This window comes from Grampus griseus (genome assembly GCF_964374135.1).
Source record: "Grampus griseus genome assembly, chromosome: 8".
NCBI lineage: Eukaryota > Metazoa > Chordata > Mammalia > Artiodactyla > Delphinidae > Grampus > Grampus griseus.
In genome coordinates this window covers 40,343,532-40,356,837 of record NC_139002.1, presented here as the reverse complement: position 1 = coordinate 40,356,837, position 13,306 = coordinate 40,343,532, and the positions used below count along the sequence as shown (strand labels likewise).

Below are 13,306 nucleotides of genomic sequence, written 5' to 3'. Positions count from 1 at the left end.
TTTTTTTTGAGACCAGTAATTACATACTTTATCTCTGATCCTCAAGAATTAGAGAGAGTGAAAGATTTCTAGAAAGACGGGAGGAGGCTGGACTAAGACAGTGGTAGTAGGAATGGAAAGCAGAGGTGAGATTTAAGAGAGGTTGAAATAGAAGGGACAGAATTTGCTACCTGACTTGATTTGGGAGGATGAGGGAGGGGAGGAGTCCAAGGTGATCCAGAGGTTTCTACCGTGGAAGGTTTAGCTAAAGTTAAGAATATGAGACTCCACCGGCTTAAGAAGTGTAGGCGATGCTTTTTGATGGACACCTTAAGTTTGAAATTTATTGTAACAAGATTCTTAAAAACATAGTGTTCAGTCACAAATAGTACAGCATGATTTAGTCCAAAAAAGCACTGAATTTAGATCCAACAGTCCTAAGTTCTAGACCTAGCTCTGCCAGTTAATAGCTTTATGAATTTGAGCAGGTCACTTAACCTCTGTAAGCCAATTTTTTTCTCCCTAAAAAATGGTTCATCAGCCTCTGGGCTGTGGGTCCAGTGCTCTTCCATGGCACCAAATCCGGAGTGGTGGTTTAATGGGTATCAAGTAAGTTACACGAGATGAGTGAGTTCCACAGTCTGCTGCACAACACAGTGCAACAGTGAACAGTAAGGTATTGTGCACTTAAAAATTTGTTAAGAAGGTAGAGCTTGAGTTAAGTATTCTTACCACACGTACACAAAATTAAAAAAACAAAGGGACACAAAGAAACTTTTAGGGGTAATTGTCATGTTTATTTTCTTGATTTTGGTGATAGTAACACAAGTGTATGTCCAAACTCACCAAATTTTATCCATGAACTATGTGCAGTTTTTGTATAGCAAGTATACGTCAATGAAGCTGGGGGAAAAGTGCTTGATAATACTTTCCCCACCTTCCTGTCAAAGTCGTCATTAAAGTGGTATCAGTAGTTGGTGATGACTTACATACAATAGAAAATAGAAGTGAAAAAAAAATTTTGAAATTGGAAGGAAAAAGTCAATGAATCATTATTGTAAGTATCTTTTTCATTTAGCTTTGATCAGAAAAGGAGGGTAAAGTGAGGTCTGGCAAAGTTTTAAGATAGGATGGGAAGACCGAACATGGCCAATAAAACCTTTCAGCTGCTGTATAAAGGATTTGTTACTATTTTCTGGAAAATATCTGCTGCAGATAAGAAGCCAACTCTATCAGGAGGAAGAGTACCATAGCTCTGAGCAGGAAAGAATGAGGAATGAAATCTCTGACCTAACCGAGGAGCTTCATCAGAAGGAAATCACTATAGCAACTATCATGAAGAAAGCTGCCTTTCTGGAAAGACAGTTAAAAATGGAGTTAGAAATAAAAGAGAAAATGTTGGCGAAACAACAGGTATGCAAGCGGCAGGAAGCACCTGTCCAGGTCACTCTTGCTTAGTGCAAATAGTCGCCTTCCTTATTGATTAATAAAAGGGTTGTATTTCTTGTATTGTTTCTGAGACTAACAGCACAGAAATGCTTTGTGGAGTCACATAAAACCTTGGTGAGATAATGCAAAGTGTCATCAAACAAGAACCAGGGAAACAAGTGACAGCACAAGAAAATTTCTTTAAATCTCATGCTAACATTTTCTAGTGACCCATATTCTGATCACCTCCCACAGCATGCTCTGGTCAAAGATTTCTTCCTGAATTTGTTTTCCATAGTTCTCTTCTATTAACATTTGTATCTTAAAAAAAGCTTCTACTCCAGCTTTTCTTGGGCACTTCCCACTCCCACTTCATACCTTTGTTTTAGAGTTTTAAAAAATGGACATGAAACACGAAGATTACTTCATATTTACTGAACATTCACTCAATGCATAGCTTGGTTCATGGGGGAAAACAGCCATTATAACGTTCTACTGTTAAAATACCGCAAGTGACTTCTAAGTCTTCCCTTCCTCCCTCCCCTCCTATTCGTTTTGAAATTCCCTCAGTCCCATACTCATCATCAAACTGGTGGCCTGCTACTGAAAGTATAGGGTTTCTCAGTGTTTTTACCCCAAATATAGAGGGATTTTTAAATTTTATTTATTCATTTTTATACAGCAAGTTCTTATTTGTTAGCTATTTTATACATATCAGTGTATATATGTCAATCCCAATCTCCCAATTCATCTCACCACCAAATAGGGTTTTTGAGAGCACCATTCAATAATTTTCTAGGCATATGAGGGTTACTTCATAAATAACAGGGCTATTTCAATCCTGAGTATTGTAAAAACAAGAAAAGATTCTGCCTTTGCCCAAATATAAGCTTTAAACTGTGATTAATTTGTATAATATACAGGAAAACAGCATAGATAGGACAATAGCATTGGTTGCACCTGTAAAGGAAATGATATTTTTACAGGTGTTAACAGTGATCTGGGTAGTTGGATCATGAATGATTTTTAGTTTCACCTTTATATTCTTCTATATTTTTAGATTTTTGTCAAGGAGAATATATTTTGTAATTTACAAAAGTAAACCTTTTTAAGGGAAGTGTTTTATATGGAAATGAGCCCTAGATAAATAAAAGGGCAAATGCTGTCTAAGTGCTCTTAAGTAGAAGAAATTAGGGAAAAAAATAAATGAGGAGACAAAATGAAGTTGTCACAAAAAAGAAGGAAATTTGGCAGAAGTATCAAGAAGAACAAAATTAAACATGAAATCATATTTGCGTATTGTAAAAATTAATCAGGTCATGAACAAATTTAACGGACACTATTATTCAAGCATGTTTTTAAAACTGTAATTTTTCTGATGGTAATTTGCATACCATAAAAAAATAGAAGTGAGAAATGGAATTTTGGAATAGAAAAGTATAATGAATCATTATTGTAAGTATCTATTTTTAATTTAGCACCAATCAGAAAAGGAGGGTAAAATGGGGCCTGCTGAAGACCTGAGAACTGAATGAAAATACCTGATTTATGATGATCCTGCCTAAGAAGTGTTTCCCTTCACTACACTTTGAAAATATTTACATTAACAAAATAAAATTAATTTTCATAGAATTGTGAACTTTTATTATGAATTTTACATTCACTTTTAACTACTAATCTCCTTTCAGGTCTCAGATAAGAGAGAGAAAGCTGTCAGAATTGAAAACACACACCTGAAAGGCATGATGGGAGATTTAGACCCTGGATGGTACATGGTAATATGCTGAAATCATTCAGTAACTTGAACAGAGAGATTACTTAGTTGGTCAGGATTTACCCAGACATTCTTTACTGAATGCTTCCCACACATGGCCTGACTCATGTGTCAACTTTCCCCTTGATGAAGCTGCTCCTGAAACTCCAGTCAGAATAAATCATTCCATCTACACTTGGTTTGTATTTTGGGTCCAACTTGTTTCATAGCTTATCACTTCCCCACTGGATGGTAAACAAAGACTGTGCCTCACTAATGTGTGTATCAAGAGTACCTCCCAGTGTCAGGAGTATAGACAGTGTTCAGTGAATGCTGGTTGAATAAAAAGGATGGATCAGTGAATGACTGAGGACTGACCGTGTGGTTTCAAGCAGTGTCTTTACAGGTTTACACAAGGCAACTTAAACAGGTTCTGTGCCTTTCATTTCAAATGTTTAATATAACAGTTGAGGGTTGGTTTTTTACATGTAAAATAGAAGAATTTTTATTTATTGAACTAATGAAATACCATTGTTACTTGTCTACCATTTATTTGCTCTGAGTGAAAATTCTGAGATAAAATAATTTTCTGCCATGCAGGGAATGAAGGGAGTACGGCAGGTGCTTAACCTGGCCTCACGTTCCTCAGCTGTAAAGTGAGGAAGTTGGATCGGGCATTTTCCAAGGTCCTTTCTTAAGCCAGGATACTGTATTTCTTTTTTTGTCAGTATTTTATTTTTGCTTTTTTAATTGAAGTATAGTTGATTTACAATATTATATAAGTTACAGGTATACTACATAGTGACTCACAATTTTAAAGGTTATACACTATTTATAGTTATTATAAAATATTGGCTATATTCCCTGTGTTATACAATATATCCTCATAGTTTATTTTATACATGATAGTTTGTACCTCTTAATCCCCTACCCCTATCTCTATATCTGTGAATCTCTTTCTTTTTTGTTATGTTCACCAGTTTGTTGTATTTTTTAGATTATACATATAAGTGATATCATACAGTATTTGTCTTTCTCTGACTTGTTTCACTTAGCATAATACCCTCCAAGTCCATCCATGTTGTTGCACATGGCAAAATTTCATTCTTTTTTATGGCTGAGTAGTATTCCATTGTGTGTGTGTGTGTGTGTGTGTGTGTGTGTGTGTGTGTGTGTGTGTGTGTGTGTGTACCACATCATCTTTATCCATTCATCTGTTGGTGGACGCTTAGGTTGCTTCTGTATCTTGGCAATTGTAAATAATGCTGCTGTGAACATTGGGGTGCATATATCTTTTTGAATCAGTGTTTTTTGTTTTTCTCAGTTACATACCCGTGAATGAAATTGCTGGGTCATATGGCAATTTTTATTTCTATTTTTAGTTTTCTGAAAAACCTCCATACTGTTTTCCACAGTGACTGCACCAATTTACATTCCCATCAACAGTGTGTGACAGTTCCCTTTTCTCCACATTCTCAACAACATTTGTTATTTGTGTTCTTTTTGATGAGAGCCATTCCGACAGGTGTGAGGTGTTATCTCATTGTGGTTTTAATTTGCATTTCTCTGATGATTAAGAATGTTGAGCATTTTTTCATGTGACTGTTGGCCATCTGAATGTCCTCGTTGGAAAAATGTCTATTCAGTTCTTCTGCCTATTTTTTGATCGGGTTGTTTGTTTTTTTGATGTTGAGTGTATGAGCTGTTTTTGATATTAACCCTTATTGGTCATATCATTTGCAAATATTTTCTCCCATTCAGTAGGTTGTCTTCTCATTTTGTTGATGGTTTCCTTTGTTATGAAAAAGCTTTTAAGTTTAATTAGGTCTCATTTGGGGTTTTTTTTTGCTTTTATTTCCTTTGCTTTAGGAGACAGATCCAAAAAAATATTGCTACAGTTTATGTCAAAGCGTGTTCTGCCTATGATGATACTATATTTCTGTGATAGTATGTGCTTGTTCTCCTAATAGTCTGTATTCTAGCATCATAGAATAGAAGCATTCTGCATTCTTCTTTGGGCCTTGTTATGGGTCCTGTGATTGGAGTATAAATGGATAAAAAGTAAAGTATGTGTGATTTCCCTGTCTGTTACAGAAAATTTGTGTAACACAAGGACTTTTTTTTCTAAACTGGACACACGAAAACGTTATTTAGGATCCTGCCCTCATCTATGTCTTTTTCTCTCTCAAATAAATGGTTTTTATGTTAATTTTTTACATTTCAATCTGGATTTTTTTTTTTTTTTTTTTGGCGGTACACGGGCCTCTCACTGTTGTGGCCTCTCCCGTTGCTGAGCACAGGCTCCGGACGCGCAGGCTCAGCGGCCATGGCTCACGGGCCTAGCCGCTCTGCGGCATGTGGGATCTTCCCGGACCGGGGCCCAAACCCGTGTTCCCTGCATCGGCAGGTGGACTCTCAACCACTGCGCCACCAGGGAAGCCCCCAATCTGGATGTTTTTCGTTGTGTATTCTGCTTCGTCACAGCCCCCACTAAGCCTGCTTCACTCTGGCTCCTGTAGGCATTTGGCTTTGTTCATTTATTGGTTTTCATTTTTTCAAGAAATAAAACACGTGAAGATGTGTAAAGAAGAAGCTAATTATCTCTGCTCCTATCCCCAATCCCAGTTTGGACTCCAGAGGTATTCAGTGCTAACCAGCTAGTGTGTAGCATTCTATAACTTTTTCCTTGCTTGTGTACACACTTAGGAGGGATGAGCTGAGTGTTGTTTTACAGAAATACATGTGTAATATATACATTATTCTAAACTGGCTTTTGACTATGTGTCACGGACAACTCTACAAGTCAGTAGAGAAACACCTTTTTATTTTTCTTAATTTCTTAGAAAAAATAAATGTATATATACTCATGTAAGGTATATACAAATTTTAATGAATTGAAGAGTAACTTACACACTAGTGATTTTAGTGCAGTCTCTCTTTTTCTCTTGCTTCTCCCCTTCCCCTTTCCTCCATTTCTCTAGCAACCTCCTAACCCATCCACCAGATAACACGTTAACTATTCACTATGTATCATTTTGTGTTTTTTCATACATGTTTGTGTGTGTGTGTAGTCATATACCTATTTAGGGGTTTTAATTTTTTTTTTTTTAATGGATTAGATTTTACACACTTCTCTGTGTCTTGTATCCTTTGCAGATCCTATGTCAACAAGTTTAGGTCTTATTTGATTGTACAGAGTAGCTTAATAATATCCCATGATATGAATGATCAAAAGTTATTCAGCTATTTTTTCAGAATTATGGTTGACCCTTGAATAACGCAGGGGTCAGGGGCGCTAACTCCATGCAGTCAAAAGTCTGTACATAACTTTACAGTCAGCCCTCCTCCATATCTGAGGATTCAACCAACTCTGGGTCTTGTAGTACTGTGGTATGTATTTAGGGAAAAAAATCCATGTATAGTGGGCCCACACAGTTCAAACCCCTGTTGTTCAAGGGTCAACTGTAATTCATTCATAATTAATAACTGTTTCTAGATTTTTACACAGATACACAATACTGTCAAAAACATCCTTGTACATACATCTTGGAATAGCTTTCTGAGAATGGAATTGCCGATTCAAAATATGTTTTAATTTTAAAATATTTGTTGTCGAATCATATTTCTGCCGTCTCTGTATGAGAGTACCCTTTTCTTTCATCCTTAGTGGAAATAATAGGTGTTATTGCTCTTTTATATTTTTGTCGGTCTGATGGGTGTAAAGTGATCTCTCAATAGTAGTGTAATTTGCATTTCCCTGACTACAGTGAGCATATTTTTGCGTATTTATTGACAATGTACTATAAATTCATTATATTCTTTGCTCCTTTTTCTCAAGCAAAACTCAAACTCATTTTCTTTGGACAATTTTTTCTTGTCAGTTTATAACAGCATTTTTCTAAATTTGTTGTTTCTAATTTTATTTATGATATCTTTTTATCATACAAAAAATTTTAAACCTTTATTTGTCAAACATGTACATCCTTTTGTTTATAGCATCTGAATTTCCTTCCTTGAGTAACATGGTTCTTCCAACTTCTAGACAATACAAATAGTTTATTCAAAGATTTTTATATTCTTCATCTAAGTCTTTAATCCATTTGAATTACACTTTTGCATATGATATAAAACAGGAATCCAACTTAAATTTTTATATAAATATTAAACTCAATTAATCCAGTTTCTCCTGATAATTTCCTGTTGGATTCTATTTGGAATTGAATTAAGTTTATATATTATCTTTGAAAGAATTGGCATTTTTATAATAGTAAAATTTGCCATCCAAGAATATGGCATGGCTTTCCATTTCTTCATCTCTTATTTTATGCTCTTCAATAAGACCTTACAATCATCTTTGTATAAATTCTGTGCCTTTCTTTTTAAACTTATTCTCAAGCATTTTATAATTCTTGTCACTGTTGTAAGTGGAATATTTTCCTTTTTCCATATCTAAAAACTTACTGCTAATATAGAAAAAAGAGCCAAATTATCTTTTAATTTTAGTAGGCATTTTACTAGAGGTTCTTAAGTTTTTTGAGATATGCAGTTGTCTCAACAAAAATAGTTGTATCTCTTCCTTTCTCCTGTTCATATCAGTAATTTTTGTCATATTGAACTTGCTAGCACTTCCAAGAGAATATTAAATAATAATAGTGATTGTTGACAGATTTGTCTAATTGATGAAATTGTTTTAGAGTTTTACTGTTTAGGATAATATTTGTTCTTGACTTATGGTCTTTATTTTGTCTTTCTATTCCTAATTAGGGTTTTTAAGATTTGCCGCCGGTTTTATCAAATGCCTTTTCAGCATATGTGACATCATGTAGTTTTTGTCCATTAATTTGTTGATGTGTAATAGACTATGATTGACAGATTTGCTGATATTGATCCACCTTTGAATTCCTGGAATAAACCTTCTTGGTCATTGTATTCACTTTCTAGTGCTGTCATAACAAAGTACCACAAACTGGGTGGCTTAAAACAATAGAAACTGTTGTAGAGTTCTGGAAGCTAGAAGTCTAAAATCAAGGTGTCAACAGGGCCATGCTCCTTCTGAAACCTGTGTGGGAGGATTCATCCTTGCCTGTTTATAGCCTCTAGTGATTTGCCAACAATCTTTGGCAATCCTTGGACTGTAGATGCATCACTCCAATGCTTTGTCTTCACATGGCCATCTTCTTTCTGTTTCTTCATATCATCTTCCCTCTGTGCATGTCTTTCCCGGTGTCCACATGTCCCTTTTTTATAGAATACCTGTCATACTGGATTAGGGTCCACCCTAATGACCTCATTTTTTATTTGATTACCTCAGTAAAGATCCTGTTTACAAGTAAAGTCCCATTCTAAGGCATTAATAATGGTTAGGACTTCAACATATCACAGTCATACTCTAACAGTTTTGATATATTTCTGGATTCTATGTGGTAATATTTTATTTAGAAATTAAGATGTATGTGTATAAATGAGATTTGTATATAGTTCTCTTTTGTCTTCCTTGTTATACAGTTATGCTGGCTTTATAACATAAATTGGGGGCTTTCCGTATTTATGAGCAGTCTAGCATGGTTTAAATAATATTGGAATTACAGTTCTTTAAAGGTTAGAAGGAGCTTAGCTATGAAACTGTCTGGATGTTGAACCAGTGAAGATAAACCATAATGGAAAAGAATATAAAGAAGAATGTATATATATGTAACTGAAGTTTCAGCGAAGTAGATTTTCAATTACCTTTCTATTCTCTTTCAGGGTACCTGGTATATTCAAATTTCACTTCTTCTTAGGTTGTTTGTGGTCATTTTTATTTTTCTAGGAAATCTTTACCCATTCCAGTATGTTTCCTTGTTACCAAAGGGAGTGATATCCTAAAGTTCTTTGCATCTCTTCTATATTCTGTATTTGTTTCCTTTCTTAATTCTAAGTTTGTATAGTTTAACTCTCTCTCTTTTTTAAGTCTGGCACACAGAATCATTGCTTATTTTATTAGTATTAAAAGTATTGACTTTGGATTTGTTATTATTTATTCTTCCTAATTTCATTATTACTGTCTTCTATTAATTTCCTCTTCCTGATTTGTTTTGTTGTACTTTGTCTAATATCTTAAGATAAATACTGAATTTCTTAATTTTATATCTTTTTCTTTAATCGTAAGGGTTTTTAAAGCTCTCTGTGTTCCTCTGGATATAGCTTTTGCTGCATCCCATCAATTTTGCTGTGAAATGTTTTCCTATATGTTTCTCTTCAAATGCACTCTGCCAGTCATAGAGTGGGCTTGGTCTCTGAGAACTGGACGATCAGGCACACCCAAGAGGGCTAATATAACCCAGCCAAGCCCCTCCTGGGTTACGTGGCCCTGCTTGCTCTGAGGGAGGGAAGGAGTCTTCACCAGCTTTCCCTGACAGGAGCCTCGCTCACTTGGCTCAGGAGCAAAAGGTTAGAAATAAACATGGTACAGGGGAGATGCAGCAAGATGCCAACTTCCAAGTCTCCCTCACTCCTCAAAACAAGAATATTAGAAAGTATATATCCCACAGAGAAGTTAGCACTCAAGTTTTAATGAAGTTAGTCAGTTTCACATTGGTTTCTTAAAGCTTTCTTTTGTTCCCCCCTAGATTTATTAAGGTATAATTGACAAGTAAAATTGTTTATATTTGAAGTATACAATGTGATGATTTGATATATATATACATTGTGAAATGATTACCACAAATTATTTAACACATCCTTCACTCACATAGTTACCATTTGTGTGTGTACGTGGTAAGAACACTTAAGATCTACTCTCTTTGCTAATTCCCAATGTACAATACAGTGTTATTAACTATAGTCATTATGCTGTACATTGGATCTCCTGAAGTTTTTCACCTTATAAATGAAAGTTTGTATTCTTTGATTCAACATCTGCTCATTCCACCCCCGCCCCAGATAGCCCCTGGCAACCACCATTCTACTCTCTGCTTCTATCAGTTTGACTTTTTAAAGAATTTCCACATATAACTGCAATCATACAGCATTTGTTTTTCTCTGTCTGGATCATGTCACTTAGCATAATGTCCTCCAGATTCACCCATGTTGTCACAAATGGCAGGATTTCCTTCTTTTTATGGCTGAATAATATTCCATTATGTGGAATTTTCTGTGTCCATTCATCCATTCATAGACACTTAGGTTGTTTCCATATTTTAGCTATTGTGAACAATGCTGCAATGAACATGGGAGTGCAGATATCTCTTCAAAATACTGATTTCATTTCCTTTAGATATATACCCAGATGTGGGATTGCTGGGTCACATGTTACTTCTATTTTTAATTTTTTCAGGAACCTCCGACCAGTTTTCCAGAGTGGCTTCTCCACTTTACATTCCCATCAGCAGTGTACAAGAGTTCTCTTTGCTCCACATTCTCACCAACACTTGTTATCTTTTGCCATTTTGATACTAGCCATCCTAACAGGTGTGAGGTGATATCTCATTGCGGTTTCGATTTGCATTTCCTTGATGATTAGTGATGTTAATAACTTTTCATGTGTCTCTTGCCATTTGTATGTCTTCTTTAGAAAAATGTCTATTCAGGCCCTTTGCCCAATTTTTATTGTTCGTATTTTTGCTGTTAAGTTGAATGAGTTTGTTATATATTGTGGAAATTAACCCCTTTTCAGATAAATGGTTGGCAAATATTTTCTCCCATTCCATAGGTTGCCTCTTCACTCTGTCGATTGTTTCCTTTGCTGTGCAGGAAGCTTTTCAGTTTGGTGTAGTCCCACTTGTATATTTTTGCTTTTGTTGCCTGTGCTTTTGGTGTTATATCCAAAATATCATTGCCAGGGCCCATGTTAAACAGCTATTTCCCTTGTGTTTTCTTCTAGGAGTTTTACAGCTTCAGGTCTTACATTTAAGTCTTTAATCTATTTTGAGTTAGTTTTTGTGAGTAGTCTACGATAGAGGTCTAGTTTCATTTGTTTGCTTGTGAACGTCTAGTTTTCCCAACAACACTTATTGAAAAGACCATCCTTTCCCCATTGTGTGTTCTTGGTGCCCTTGTCAAAGATTAGTTGACTGTACATGTACGGGTTTATTTCTGGGTTCTCTATTCTGTTCTGTATTTATCGCATGCCACAGTCACCACAGAATGTTTTCATTCATTCTATAAATACTTATTGAATGTCTGCTATGTGTCAGGCAGTATGTTAGGATTGTAAGTCAGACTACATCCTTGAATTCATGGAGCTTAATATTAGTGGAAGGAGACATACATTAGTGGATACAGACAATTAACTAGATAGTTATGCTAAAGAGTGATAGGAAATTGCAGAGTGCAGGGGGCTGTATAGGGATTACCTAACCCAGTATTGGGAGTCAGAAAAGGCATCTGAGGAATAATTAGCCAGACAGAGTGGTGGGAATGAGTCATGATAAGGTAATATAATGTACAGAGACTAGAGATAAAAAGTCAGGGAGACTGGTAGAACTGTATAACAACAAAGAGTTGCTGTTCATTGGGTGTTTACTACATGCCTTGCCCTCTGCTGAATACTTTACGTACATTAGTGTCTACATTCTTATACCGTGTGTGTATGGTAGGTATTATTATCCCCATTTCATTTCAAAAAGAAATCTTTAAGTTTTTAAGTAATTTGCCCGAGATCACATAGCTTGTAAGTAATTTGCCCAAGATCACATAGCTTGATAACTCCAAGTGCATGATATTAACTGTTATTATATCCCGTGGTTCTGTTTCTTCTGTTTTCTTCACTGGCTCCTCACCCTTCTTCCTCTACTCATCCTTCAAATTTGGCCTTGGCCCTCTGCTTCTCTGGCTGTGTACTTTCTCTTAAAGGATAGAGATAATGTCAGTTATCTCTTCTGGATCATAGAATGGCTTCCAAGTTGGGCACTTCTCAGACCAGATATGCTTTCTTTACATAAGCTTTCCTTGTAGAACATGTGCTCAATTTCCCATAGGAAGTCAGAACTCTTCACATTCCACAGCTTCCTTAATCTGGCTCACCCACTTTGTTTCCCTGTAGTGACTTACACAAAGCCTCCACTATAGCTAGAGTAGCTTATTCTCATCTGTGTGTGTAATGCTCATTTCTCATGTTCTTTCTTATTACCAGGCCTTTGCACATGCTTTTCCTTCTCCCTAAAAATCCCCTTTCCCTACTTCACATGGCCATGCCCTATTAATGTTTCAAGTCTCTCCACATAAATTTTACGTGTTATACGAAATCTTCCCCGATTTTCCTCTGTTAAGAGTCCCTCCTCGAAGCCATCATAGCATCCTTTACTTAACACCTATCATACCGCAATATTAAAATTACCTGTTCCTTGTCAGCTACCCATCCCCTTACCAGTAGGCTCACTGAGGGCAGTTATGGTCCTAGTTTACCATTGTACCTCAGCACTTACTATAGTGCCTGAATATAGGAGGCACTGAAAAAATCTTCTGTTGGATGAGTGAATGAATAAATGAATGAGTGAATGATGAATTAATTAACATATTATATGTCCTCCACCTTTCCTTTACTTTACGAGAGTAAAGACATACCCTTTTCTTTATTAAATCCTACCAGTCCCGGGCTTCCCTGGTGGCGCAGTGGTTGAGAGTCCGCCTGCCGATGCAGGGGACACGGGTTCGTGCCCCGGTACGGGAGGATCCCACATGCCGCGGAGCAGCTGGGCCCGTGAGCCATGGCTGCTGAGCCTGTGCGTCCGGAGCCTGTGCTCCGCAACGGGAGAGGCCACAGCAGTGAGAGGCCCGCGTACCGCAAAAAAAAAAAAAATCCTACCAGTCCCTTAAGGGACTAGATTAAATTTTATTTCCTCCATGAATTCATCTCCCATTACTCTAGGGCCCATTTAGTTCTCCTGTCTTTGACTTTCTTTAGCACTTAGTTATAACAGTTTAGCACTAAGTTTAGAATTGTCTACTTTTATTTTTTTAATTGTTTAGTATGGGTATGTTTTGTCTCATCAGTCATAGACTTCTTGAGGGAAGCAGTGGACTATGTTTTATACTTTTTCTTCATATAGGGTTTGGTATAGTGTAGGGCTCAATGAATACTTGCGGATTTATGGGACTCACCTGTAGTCTAAGAAGCATGAATAAGTTATCATGAAAATCATTTCTAATATCATTAAAAAGATCACT

The 13,306-nt window shown here is 36.2% G+C and overlaps 1 protein-coding gene across 1 annotated transcript in view; it reads left to right on the top strand.

The window, feature by feature from the left end:
- Positions 1 to 13,306, top strand: part of DEUP1 (deuterosome assembly protein 1) — a gene marked incomplete at both ends in the record, with an annotated part of 101,854 nt that overhangs the window by 57,019 nt on the left and 31,529 nt on the right. Inside the window, 2 exon segments of the mRNA XM_082661245.1 lie at positions 1,195 to 1,392; positions 3,096 to 3,182. Of these exon segments, the coding sequence (XP_082517371.1) occupies positions 1,195 to 1,392; positions 3,096 to 3,182 (285 nt within the window).